The sequence below is a fragment of the Diadema setosum genome, chromosome 14, assembly GCF_964275005.1.
Source record: "Diadema setosum chromosome 14, eeDiaSeto1, whole genome shotgun sequence".
NCBI classification, from domain to species: Eukaryota; Metazoa; Echinodermata; class Echinoidea; order Diadematoida; family Diadematidae; genus Diadema; species Diadema setosum.
In genome coordinates, this window is record NC_092698.1 from 36743030 (window position 1) to 36756793 (window position 13764).

General features: G+C 37.8%; 1 protein-coding gene across 1 annotated transcript in view; it reads left to right on the plus strand.

The window, feature by feature from the left end:
- The first annotated feature begins 7114 nt into the window (after positions 1-7114).
- LOC140237424 (uncharacterized) overlaps positions 7115-13764 on the plus strand; it is a 35356-nt gene continuing 28706 nt past the window's right edge. Inside the window, exon 1 of the mRNA XM_072317346.1 lies at positions 7115-7219. Within this exon, the coding sequence (XP_072173447.1) occupies positions 7130-7219 (90 nt within the window). The 5' untranslated portion in view covers positions 7115-7129. The remainder of the gene's footprint in view (positions 7220-13764) is intronic.

The window sequence follows — 13764 nt, forward strand, 5'->3', positions numbered from 1 at the left end:
ATAACTGGAGTGCACTGTACCCTAGAACAAAAATTACATTAACTGAAATTGGGGATATCACTGTGTAAACTCAGCATATGTACAACATTGGACAGATATAAAGACATATAAAATCTACACATATGATTTATAATGGAAATTGTGATCCATTTAAAATCTGACATAGCATTAAATCAGATATTGAAATAGACTTCTGTGGTCATGTGACCAAGTTGTTGCTAATGTAGAAGCCTTGTCATGTCCCAGAAGGATATCAAACACAATGTTTCTTAAACAATTTATATGGAAATCAACTTCCGTTGCCCCAGAGTAGGCAGAATGGTGTAATATTCTTCATTTTATTATTGTATATTGAGCAGATTCAGGGAGAAAATGTGTCTTTCAAAATTTTGTGCAAATGTGGTCTTTTCAAAACAGCAAAGTATTGTTGACTCGTTTTGGAGAGTTTTTACTGCCATAATAGTCGACTCATCAACCTTGAAAATGTTTTGAGTCAGACTGTTTCAGTAGGTTAATTGTATAATTTTGCTCAAAGTGTTTATTGATAAGTTGCCATTTGTCTCAATGTGCTATCAGAAGATAGAATATCTTCAGGAATACATTCAATTTAAGGCTCCAATTTGAAGACTAAACAAGAAATACATGAAAGATGAACATTCACCCTTGCCATCTCTTTGAAAGACGCCCATAAATCTCTATTTCTATGTTAAAACAGAGCGAGAGGTAGCAATGAATTGAAACTAAGCACAGTCATAGGAAAAGTTAACTCTGTGGGCATCTGTCTCAGAGAGCATTGTAATCAACTTTTATTTGCTCTTGGTTTGAGTCACTGTAGTTTGTCATTCTTCATGTGGAGAGATTACATAAATCCTCCCACTTGACTCTAGTGACAAATTACCTTAATCAGTGGAAAGTTTTTTCAGTAGTGTGCCACCACTTATTTTAAGTGATTATTTTATTATAAATGTAAAAGAAAGGCAATCATGAGTGCCTTGTCATGTTTTCATGACATTTGTGTGATTGTGTGAATCATGGTCTTAGTTGAAACTTGTTATGGTAATCTGCTATACTTCCATGTACCTCAAATCATTGTAATCTCAATATATCTCTCCCTTTTTTTTTTTTTACCCATTCTTTTGATAGAGAAGACATGTATCTCGAATAATTAATATGTTATGGTAATGAGCAAGTTGTACCAGCTATTCCACAGAGACACTAATGTACACTAAATATTACTCCTATAATTTGTTGCGGCAACAAAATAACAGTACTCTTGATATAACATTTTACCACATGGCCACAACTCAACATGGTAGATATTCTTGCATGTCAACACTCATGTACATGTATACTTGATACACTGTTGGCCCACTGTCTACTTTTGTATCACTGATAATATCTATGAAATTAATTTTATATTAATGAGAATATATTTTCATATTGTAGTATATCTGTCATACAATGATGACTTTATTGACTTCAATGTTATATGTCAATTTACATTTTGAAAGGAGTTCTATTGTTGACACTGAATGTTGAGCCAGAACATAAATGTGCTATACAGTGTAAATCAAAAGTGGGACATAATATGGCATACATTTATAATATGAAGCTATACAAGAATAATCATGTGAAACACATAGATTAGTCGTGAAAAATGCTCCAAGAGCTCAAAAAAGTTGCAATTGCAATCACTGGCTGAAAAGATGAATTATTTTGTTCAAGTTCAAGTAATAGAACTTCCATTATATGGGCAGTGGAAGGGGCGGGAGGCATTGTTGTCCCTGCTTGAGACCTCCTCTTAGGCTATTCACCCCCCCCCCCCCCTTTTAAGATATTCCTTCATTATACTTTGCTTCTTTTAGGCATACTTCTTTGTTTTATTTTTGTTTTGTTTTTTCGTACAATGTATGCCTTTGTGAACTGAAATATGAATATTAAAAATTGTGAAAACAAGGGTCATTGTAGACTGACTTTTAATGAAAACGTATTATTGGAAGTCATGTTCAAATTTGTGAAATTCTTCCCTTGAGATATTTTTATTGCAACTGATTGACAAATTGCCTTACATCGACGTAAATAAGCACTGATTTGATCAGTGTTTTAGTAGTAGCCATGATAAAAATCATGGGGCGTACATACTCGAACAGGATTCGAACCTACGACCTCCTGACGACAGCCGTCATCTCCAAGCTCGAGTATGTATGCCCATGATTTTTATCATAGCCACTACTAAAACACTGATCAATTCAGTGCTTATGTACATTGATGTAGGGCAATTTGTCAGTCATTTGTATTAGTCATGTGTTTCCACTTTTCTTACATGTAAGTTTTCAATATGTTTGCACCCGTAACATTGATGCCTTTTGCAAATTGCCTCTAGTCTCGATAAGTAGCAACAAATTTTGAGACTTACAGATAGTAGGCAGAATGACCCAGTGTCCCATAACAGGGGCGGATCCAGGAATTCCATAAAGAGGTGCCTTTAAAATTAAAGGGGGGGGGGGGGGGGAGGCACACGCACCCCTCCCCTTTTTTCTTGTTATTTACTTTGTTTTGACAGAAATTAAAGGGGGGGGGCACCCAGTGTGCTCCTCTCTGGATCCGCCACTGCATAATGATGTTGTTATATGAGAATAATGAACTTGTGTTCCAATTCTTTCATAATATTGTACATTCCTGGCATACCAGCATAATCTCCGTTCTCAGAAAAAAACAAAAACAAAGTGTTTTCGCAGTTCCATAGGAAGCAATGATTGCAGTTGAAGCAGCTACTTCATTAAAGTCCCGAGGAATTTCACTTTACTTCAGATCTGTGAAATTTACCATTTACTAGCACTGATTTGACAATTGCTAAATCTAACCAATCATTAAATTATTCTGCAGAGGATATTGATTGACATTTCACTTCTCTTTAGTAGCCCAGAAATTAATATAGATGGAATTTCAGGCACAGTGGGGATGAGTAGGATTATTCATGTATGTATGTATGTATGTATGTATGTATGTATGTATGTATGTATGTATATGTATATCTATTTATCTATCTATCTATCTATATATATATATATATATATATATATATATATACATATATATATACATATATATACATATATATATATATATATATATATATATATATATATACATGCATATATATATATATACATATATATACATATATATATATATATATATATATATAGATAGATATAGATATATGTAAGAACATAGAACATATATTATTCATATATATCAGGGGTCCGTTGCATAAAAGTTACTATTATGGTAACCTTGCCATCCAATGGTAACTACCATGGCAACAATACTCGACAGCCAATCAAAATCAAGAATTCCATGGAAATTACCATTGGATGGCAAAGTTACCATAATTGTAACTTTTATGCAACGGGCCCCTGATCTAAGTCAGTCTAACCACCAGCGCCTGTGACGATAATTGTGAAAAGCTACAAAGTGTCGTATGTCTTTCTTCCATGATAGTGGTATACTGTACACATAATGAATGCTCGTCTACTTATGCAAGTGTTACCGGTGGTCAGCAAGGGTAAAGGTATACTTAGTTTGTTAGGGGGGAATTCTTCTTCTTCTTCTTCTTCTTCTTCTTCTTCTTTTTTTTTTTGGGGGGGGGGGGCACATGAAAAGATATAATTCCAGGGCTGTGACGCCTCCTTTATAGTGTCCAATGGTAGGTACTTTTGTCTTACAATGTTGTCGTCAACAATCTATTGTTTTGAATCATTCGAATTTGTTATGATGACAATAATGACACTTAGATCATAACTTCATCCAGGAGATTGTCCACAGCACAAACGCTCCTCGGCACTCATTTATGGAAAACGCCAAACTAGAATAGATTTTAAATAATCAATGGGTAAGCTAAACAGCCGAAGAGATAAAAAGAAAAAGGAAACAAAACAAAACAACCACAACCACAACAAGTATACATAAAAAGGAACAGGGAAATGGGAAAAAAAATGATACGGATAATAGGTAATGATAATACCCAAGGGTGATAATGATAGTGATGATGATGATTCTGTAATATTGATAATAACGACAATCGCAATAATGTTAATGACATTGTCTTCTTCTTCTTCTTGCTTTTTTTTTTTAAGCCAAAGGTAGCCTCTTCAGTGATGCTAGTAACACTGATCTCCCAGAGCCTTGCTTTTATGCTCATTTTACCCCAGCATCTTCGGGTCAAGAGGGATATAATAATTGGTGAAATGGATTTGCTCGGGATTTGAACTCGGCAAGACCTTCGTTTGAAAGTCCAGAGCTCGTACACTGCAAAAACATCGGTGTTAGATTAAACACCATGGGTGTTAAATCTAACACCGATCAAATTGGACCACAATGTCACCGCATGATGTTGATTTGATATTGCTGGGGTTAATGTCGATACCCGTTAATGTATAACACCCGTCCAGCTTCAATAAGAGACCACACCAACTGGTGTTACTGTGGTGTAAATGTGTTCACACCTCTTTATTTTTTTAAATCAAGTACTTTATCTGAAAATTCTTGATCGTCTTGTTGAAGTTCAAAATCAACAAGAAGATATAGAGCAGCAACTAAGAAACTATTCAAAAAAAGATTTTATATGTTTATGTTGAATTGACACCCGAACGTGTTAATCTAACACCATGAATGAGCACCGAAAAATTTAACACCAGCTCGGTGTTTTATATTAAACACCGGACTTTTTGCAGTGTATCAGGACAAGCCCCCCCCCCCCCCCCCCACACACACACACACACACACAACCCCCGGCTAAATACTGGTTAGTCGTGTCAGTGATATGGTTAAAAGTAATGATTAACAGTAGGATTAGGTCTGGTGTTAGAGTTTGTGGTAGGATTAGGATTAGGTTCAAGGTTAGGATTATAGGGTTAGGGTCAGGGAAAAGTATACATGGGGTAATTGTCCTATGGAACCCAGAACTTTACCCACAGTACTATACATTGACTAGTCGTTTGAATAGGCGTCAGTAGTCGCGGAAACATCACAGGGCAATCTGACAATTCATGCCCAAAACAATTAATCCCCCCAACTTGAACAGGCTTTATTTGTAGTATATTTCTATATATGACATTGACGAACAGTTACAGGTATGAATGAAGAGTGAGGCCTTTAATTTACATTGTTTTGTTACGCTGTAGACCTGACTTCTTTACGCCGCTACATAGGCGTATAAACTTGTATACATCCGGAAACCAATGAGGAAAGGGGCGTTCCGGTGGTTTCAGAACTTTCCTTTGTGTTATTTCCGGTTGTACAATTTTCGGGGAGACATATAACTTTTGTGAATTAGAATGAGGACAGAAAGTTGATAAACATTGAACAGACGCCAACATAAACATTCGTCCGATGGCCCAAAGTAAATTAAATGTTTGGAAGAGTTTGGACGCATCATACGCATTGTAAAAAGTATGCACATTCATTTGACATAACGAATTATCATTGTTCTCCATATTCAATCCTCGTCGAACTCTATGATGTGATTCTACGATGTCTTAGATGTCAGTATTTTTCCATTGCAAAATTAATCGTTCGTTTTCTTTGTGTCGTTCTGCTTTTGTTACATTACCATATTTCGTCGAGTTTCCTTCTACCTAGAGAAGTCGACGCATTTGTAATTATCTAAATCGTAAAATTCTTCATGTTCTTGTGGATTGTGTACTCAACTGATCTATCTGCATTGCGTTTTTTTTTTTTTTTTTTTTGGGGGGGGGGGTTTGGTGTGTGTGTGTGTGTGTGTGTGTGTGTGTGTGTGTTTTGGGGGATTTGGTCTCTGAATATTTTACTGTATAGGTTGCAGAGTACAAAAATGTTTGACAAATTAATGAAAAATATACAGACTTCAATTTACTCAACATTTGGTGATTTGGTGGAGTATATTTTAGTATTTTAGTATTTTTTGTTTTATGTATAATAGATTAGCATGATTCGGCGTACTACCAATGTGCAATGATGTGTTTGTAATGTTCGATTTGTTTTTATCTGATTACTTCCGTGCGTGTGTTTTAGTTTGTCGTGATTTTTGCTACTATAATGTTCGAATTGTTTTTAGGGTTGCCCACTTCAAGCACTTCTGTATTGTATAAGCAATGGATACGCTAGAACTTCACACGCAGTCCACAGCATGTACATTTTATCTGTGTGCGTCCTCCCTTTCGCGGAAACGTTCTTTACAATGCTTGCGGGGGAGGGGGGGGGGGGGGCAAATGAGCCCCACTTGTGGCCTGCGTAATGAAAAGCAAATACCTCGGACTATGGGCGGAGTTTGCAGCGCTACTTGCCATTGGACAAGAGTAGAATCTCGTTCAGAAAGTATCCGCACCGATTGTCCAGACGATAGCCCGCAGGATTCGGCATCTTTTTATTCGTAACCGCGGATAAACATAAAGCGATTGATAAAGCGAAATACATGTATCTCTTCTCAGAAATAAGTGTGTGGGCGCTTCTTCTTCGTATCTGCTACAGTACTTCTTTGTGTTATGTTTTCATTGTCTTACGTAATTAGGAGGACTCTGGTACGGAGTAGAAAGCCGCGTACGCTGAAAAGGCGTGAGTGTAATCTCTTTGAAGTGGGAATCATAATATTTGGTCACATGACAAAAACACACGCCAGGAGTACAACGTGCTGGGTCAGACCGGCAAGTGGCGGGCTTGTAGTACGGACGCCGGTGAGAACGTGGGCGGGATGGACCACTGATGCTGTCGTGTGGATATGGCTCGATATTAGCCCAGAGGAAAAATAATTGTTGTTCTTGTGCATCGTAGACTTCTTCCTTTCCCTGACTGTGTGCCACGATTCATCACGAGCACTTGGGTGACTGCACTGTGCTTCGACGAAGCTGATGTATGCAGAATATTTTAGCAAGTTTACTGTAGAGCGCAAGCGCATAATTACCATCTAACCACTTAAATATTTTATGAAAACAGAAGTTGCCATTACATGACCTTGCCGTAGAGAATCTCAACACCTCGACCCGTGTAGACACTCAAGTTCAGCTTTTCTTGCCTATGAACTGTAAATTATCAAATTCCGACAAGAAGTTGTTCTGTAGTTACTGGCTCAGCGGTATCTACTTCACGCAGCATGGCTTCACCGACCCCTGCAGCGAGCCGTCGGGCGTGGCTCTCCGTTCCCATCGTACGGCTGTATCTCCTCGCTCTCCTCTGCTCTGAGGCAAGTATATGAATTTCATATCGAGCTTTTGAATCGCTATTTGGGATTGCCGCAATATCGGATATTAATCGCATTTGTGTTTAGTCAAGGTGAGCGTAGAATTATTCATAAAACTCTATCATAACAATAAAAAGATAAGCCCCTCATCTTTCAAACCATAATCCAGCGAGACAGATGGTGAGAATATACACCTGTATTTCACGTTTGGCTCGTTTCCGAATCTGTGTTCATGAAGACCTGGCGACGATACTGCAGTCCTGATAGTCGACATAATATTATGTCAAAGGTCCTTGAATACAGAGACAAGCTGCACTGATCGCTTGTGACAGATTGAGATGTGAAGTAGGTCGAACCGTGCCCCCGGTATCGTCCTCATCTCTGTTCTGCCATGGGCTGACCACTTGTGCTTGGTCAGCGTGTGAAGAGAGAGAGAGAAGGAACTCTCCGTGAAAGGAAGGGACATCCATGGAGCTACATCCATCCCATCATCGTCATGAACGTCTTGCCATCATCCGACCAGCTGTAGTCCTCTTGAATTCCTTGCTGCGTCCTTGCTGCATTATGACTCATTCTTCCCTCCAACAGCCACCCCACCCCCATTAACTCATCACAAACCCCATATGCCCGAGTTCCCATCGCACATGAGTTAATTACATGGTTCCGCACAGGCACATTATTTCGTTTGATACATAATTCATTACCCATATAGAAGAATCATTCCGAACCACCGAGAGAAACGTGCAGTGATTTTCGATTGGATGAACTCAGACATGGCTACGTCAGTCCACGGAGAAGTGGCCGACGAGATACCCCGAATTTGTACTGGAATTCACTTCCCAGTAACATTACTACAGCTCAATCTCTGAATTCCTTTAAGAATAAATTAAAATCATTTTTATTGAAACTTTACAACATCCAACAGAGTTAGTTTCCCTTTATCATCTCAGTCAAGTCATCATTCTTTTTTACATAAGTCCTCCTATTAAACTATGTCCCTGTCTGTGTTCTAAATATAACGATGTGGGTTTTTTTTTCTCCTGCATTCTTACCAACATAACTACGTATAAAAAAAATGTTTTGCATTACATTCAATCCAGCTTGTATTTTATCACTTATTTTACATTATGAAATCCAGATTGCTTGCGTCCACGATGGCACATGCTGTAGTTCCCTCTTTTTTCTCCCTTTTTTTTTCCTCTCCTTTTTTCCTCTTTTTTTCCTTTCCTTTTCTCTCTTTTTCCTCTTCCCAATCATTTTGATGTCAGTTGACATCGGTTCGTTTATTGTGTTTTATATTGATGTTTTGTGTATTTTTCTGAGGGTCCCATATCGTACAAGCTTTGCTTCTTAGTGGGACCCTCCACTTCCATCCTCATCCTTAGTTGACTTGTATTATACGCTTTATGTATTTAATAAAGATGTAATCACATCTACTTTTCATTTTCATAATTTTCTTATGTACCTTTTCAAATTTTGTTCTGTATCAAAAATATCCCGTGTATATGCAATGTACATAAATTTCTTTGTTCATTTTGATGGAGGTGAAAATAAAGTTGAAAGTTGAAAGTTGAAATATAGTACGTACGAAAGGGTATCCTCATTAAAACATTCAGAATGTGAGATTTCGTGATTATTACCTATCAGGCCGTATAAAATAAGTCTCTTGCTGAGGCGTTCAGTGTCCCCACACAGGTCTCTCATGGACATAAAACGGTTGAAATATACGAGAAAGAGAGGGTGAAAGTTCGAGGGAGGGAGAGAGACAAATAATATAATAATTATTTGCTTTAGATGCCACAGGGACCTTTTTTATTTTAAGATGTAGAAACTAAGGAAATTTAATTACTGCACTATTTTTTTCGCAGGTATCGTTTCCATTAAAACAATTAATTTGTTTCTGTTGTTTTCACCAAACATTTCGCCTATATCTTGCATTGATTATATAGAGTTTATTATTTGAATGTATATACTTGTGAGGCGGGGGGGGGGGATGAATAAGTGAAATCCTGTCTCAGTCTGTTTATCTGCTGATGAAATTCATTCCACTTTCCTCTGTTGGATGAGGAATGGAATACAGGCCCTATAATCGTTAATACGTGTAATATTATGTGCAGTACTCCTGTTTGTGTCAGCGGTGAATTTCCCATACCTTGCGCTGTCTGCAATCGAATGAGACATAATCGGGTTAGGTGATAAGTAATGTGTTTGATATCACTCGAGTCCCACCACTGTGCCTGTTTCCTGATATATCTCAAATGACTTTCAAACTTGTTTGGGGGATTTTTTTCCTTTTTTTGAGACTTGTTTAACCCTTATGTGCTACGTGAGATAATACGAGTTGTTGTAGAGGCGCTGAAAAATTGAGTTAAGCCCACACTTTGTGAGTAATCAACCCACTTACGAGCAAATTGTACATTACCAGTATATACTCCACTCTCTAGATAGACAGGTCAGGAAGGAGAGGATGAGTAAAGAGAAAGATATAGACAGCACTCGAAAAGACATCTTCAAGTCTTCAAGTCTAATCAAGTCAGTATGCAGGCGAATGGACCGGAGACTTAATAAGCGATATTTAGTTGCAGACGATAATAAGCAGTCAAGATGGTAGACTTTTTTTTTTTTCAATCGACGTTATATCTATTTATTTGTTCATTATTAATGAATTGATTAATTCATGTGTTTATTTATTGGAGCATAAGACTGATCAGCAGTACAGAACAGAAAATATCAGTTTACAAATGTGTTGAATATGAACAATAATCAAAATACATTATCATAACAATCACATAGGAAATAATAGTTTTGAAAATTCTACATTGACACAAATTCAAATTCAAATACAATTCATAATTAATGTTTAAAACCGCATGATACATATTTTTTGTAAACCCATTTAATTTAATGTGCTAATTGAGTAATGTGTACGATCATTCATGCTTGAACAAGTTAGGCAAAAAAAGAAAGAAAAAGAAAAAGAAAAAAAATGATACTTAAAAACCCACCCCTTTGCTTCACACACATACACACATTATTCAGTGGGTGATACGAAGCAAAACTTAACTGTTAAAAATATTTCTGGCTTCAGAGTAACAGAGATGTGTCCGTTTATCACGCAGCGATCTCTATTGAGGGTTAAAGAAAGGCCGTCATTACCAGCATATTATACGATGGATTTGTCACCCTTCATAAATCATTGCAATTGAATTACAGTTTTAATTAATAAAGCTTGTCATGACCTTGTAGGCAGGCGCGCCGGAAGCAGTTTTGGATTGGGGGCAAATATTGGAGGGGGCTCACGATAGACCATATGTTACACAATATACACATACACACACAAACACACACACACACATCTATATATATATATATATATATATATATATATATATATACATATATATGTGTCTGTGTGTGTCTGTGTGTGTACATATATATATATATATATATATATATATATATATATATATATAAAATGTAAAGTGGCGTACGGTGGGTCGAAACATTGGGGGTGGGCACCTTGTGGAAAAGTAATTTTGACGGTGTGTACGCATGTGCGTGTGTGCGTGCGCAATAATGGGACTACAATACATTACGGAATGTGATACATTCAACAACGCAGTCATTGAGCAACATTGTAAGTTTTCCTTACATGGATTATGGAATGACGGTGTGAAACGACAAATTATATACTGTCAGCAACATCAGGAGAATTGCATAACAATGAAATGCGAGCGAGCGGAGCGAGAGAGCTTGAAAATTTTGACATTTTACAGTCCCCAAACTGGCGTTTGTAGCTATATCTTTCGCTTGGAAAATTAATGGGGGCGCATCGGGTGCAACTGATGGCAATTAGTGGCAGCAACATTAGGAGAATGGCATAACCATTCAATGCGAGCGAGCGAAGCGAGCGAGCTTGAAAATTTTGACATTCTACAGTCCCGAAACTGGCGTTTGTAGCTATATCTTTCGCTTTGGAAATTAATGGGGGCGCATCGGGTGCAACTGCTGGCAATTACTGGCTGCAACATTAGGAGAATGGCATAATGATTCAATGCGAGCAAGCGAAGCGAGCGAGCTTGAAAATTTTGACATTCTACGGTCCAAAAACTGCCGTTGTAGCTATGTTTTTCGCTTTGGAAATTAAGGGGGAGGCGCACCGGGCTCAACTGCTGGCAATTACTTGCTGCAACGTTAGGAAAATGGCATAACGAATAAATTTGACGATTAATTTTGACATTTTACAGTCCCCAAACTGCCGCTTGTAGCTATATATATATTTTTTAGCTTTGGAAATGAAGGGGGGGGGGGGGGGCGGCCCAGGCGCAACTGTTGGCAATTACTGGCAACAACATTAGGAGAATGGCATAGCGATTGAATGCGAGCGAGCGGAGCGAGCGAGCTTGGAAATTTTGACATTTCACAGTCCAAAAACTGCCGTTTGTAGCTATGTTTTTTCGCGTTTATTCATTTATACACATCATATCTATCTTATTTTATCTATTTTTATTTATTTGTTTATTTATTTATTTATTTATTTTTCTTCTTTTTTTTTTTTGGGGGGGGGGGGCTTTTTTTGGGGGGGGGGGCAAAAATGCGTTTTGCCCCCCCACTTTTTGGATTGGGGGGGGGGGCGGCCGCCCCCCCCTGCCCCCCCACTTCCGGCGCCTATGCTTGTAGGGTTAATGGCAACCCAAGCAATCCCACATCTAGTATTTACTGATACAATCACAGCAGCTTTGACGAAAATCATGGGATATTACAAAATGTAATAGACTTGCTCTGCTTTGTCTGAAGTGTGCATTTTGTTTGTCTCCTAAACACGGAAATAATATTTTTGGGAATATTCCGTGTGGATTTTAACCAGTCATTCATGATGTTCAAATTGCTGAAATATTATACTCCTTTGGCTTCAGACAGACATAATGAAAGCTCTCTTAACTACCAAACAGTGGTCTGCACTTTCTTTTCATGTTATATTTACTGTTTGAATCCGTATAATAGCTGCAATGCCGTGCTGCCCTATTGTAGTTGAGAACAACTCACTTATAGCTACACGTTTTTAAGGAGGAAACTGACAATGGATTAGAAAGTTTCGATGCTCGCGGAAGAGTGGAGATAAAAGGATGATAAGAGTATGGTTGACAGTATTAGATCATTCCAATAATCACAACGAACAACAGACAAATTTATCAGAAAGAATTGCATGGTGATGGATCGTTGGCACTTATAAGTTTTAATGACCTCTTCATCATCTTTTTACAAAATATGCAGTGCAAAAGTGCACGATAACATTAAATAACACTGACAAATAAAAGGAAAAAAGGAGAAAAATCAGAGGGAGTGATCAAGATGATCATGGGGGGGGGGGGGGGACAGAGAGGGAGAGAGAGAGGGAGAAGATTTTACACGTTTAATTAATGATTTTCCGTGATTTATCTTTTTTTTTAAATATATAAATCGAGGTAATAGGGACAGAAGAAAGCCGAAAGAGTTCCAAGAACAAATTCTTTCCAACACAGCTTGATGACGAAAACAATTCAGGATAATATTTAATCCGGTATTTTCTTTCTCTTTCTTCATACTTTCAGTTTATTTATTGACATCATGGACTCTGTGAAACAAATCACGTTGAACACAACTACGTGGGATAACCTTTTAAGATACCTAATATTTTCTTTTTTTTTTTAATGATTTTGTGTCTAATATATGATTTGATGCTCTTTCTAATGGATGACGTTTTGTTGTTTCAACAGACTGACACTGCATTGACGGAAAGACACGTTCTCGCGAAAATCATGCTGTCGTTTTTCTCACAACCTCACAATGATGTGCACAGACATCCTGCAAGAACTCAGACATGCATAAGATTTTCACGTCCTCAACAAAAACGCTGCGGTTGTCTGTGAAAGTAATTTCTCCGTGTTAAACACAACTCGCCTTTCCCATTTGCACATGAATTGGCTCTCTCAAGTCGAAACGATTTACACTCTGTTAACTCGTACCTGGTAAAGTCGCTTGGTGCACTGCAAAAATAGACACATGTGAAAAATGAAAGTATAAACTATCCCCCCCCCCCCGAATCGGCATTGTTGACTATAGACAATTAAAATAAAACGAATACAATGAAAATTGAGCAGTACTTTTGGTCCCAGCCGCTCAAAGAGTTTTGTGTTTTATAATGACGTCATCACCACACCTAATTTGCATATATGGCCTGTGATAGTCGTTGCTTTTTGAAAAATATACATTATGTGTTAAATCCATGAGAGCCGGGGGTTCTGGGGGTGGTGCAGCTCCCCTGACTTTTTGGAGTTGGTGGGAATAGCACCCCCGTGACTGTGAAATAAAAGTTGGGATGGAGTGCTTTTGAAATATAAAGACCAAAAAAAAAAAAAAACAAACAAACAAACCACAAATTGGAGGCATAGACCTACTCTACTGACTGAATGAACATCAGCAATGAGTACCCTGGTGAAATTACAATAAAAGAGATACATGGAAAATGGCGCTATGGAACGAGTTTATGACTACTATTGACGTCACCG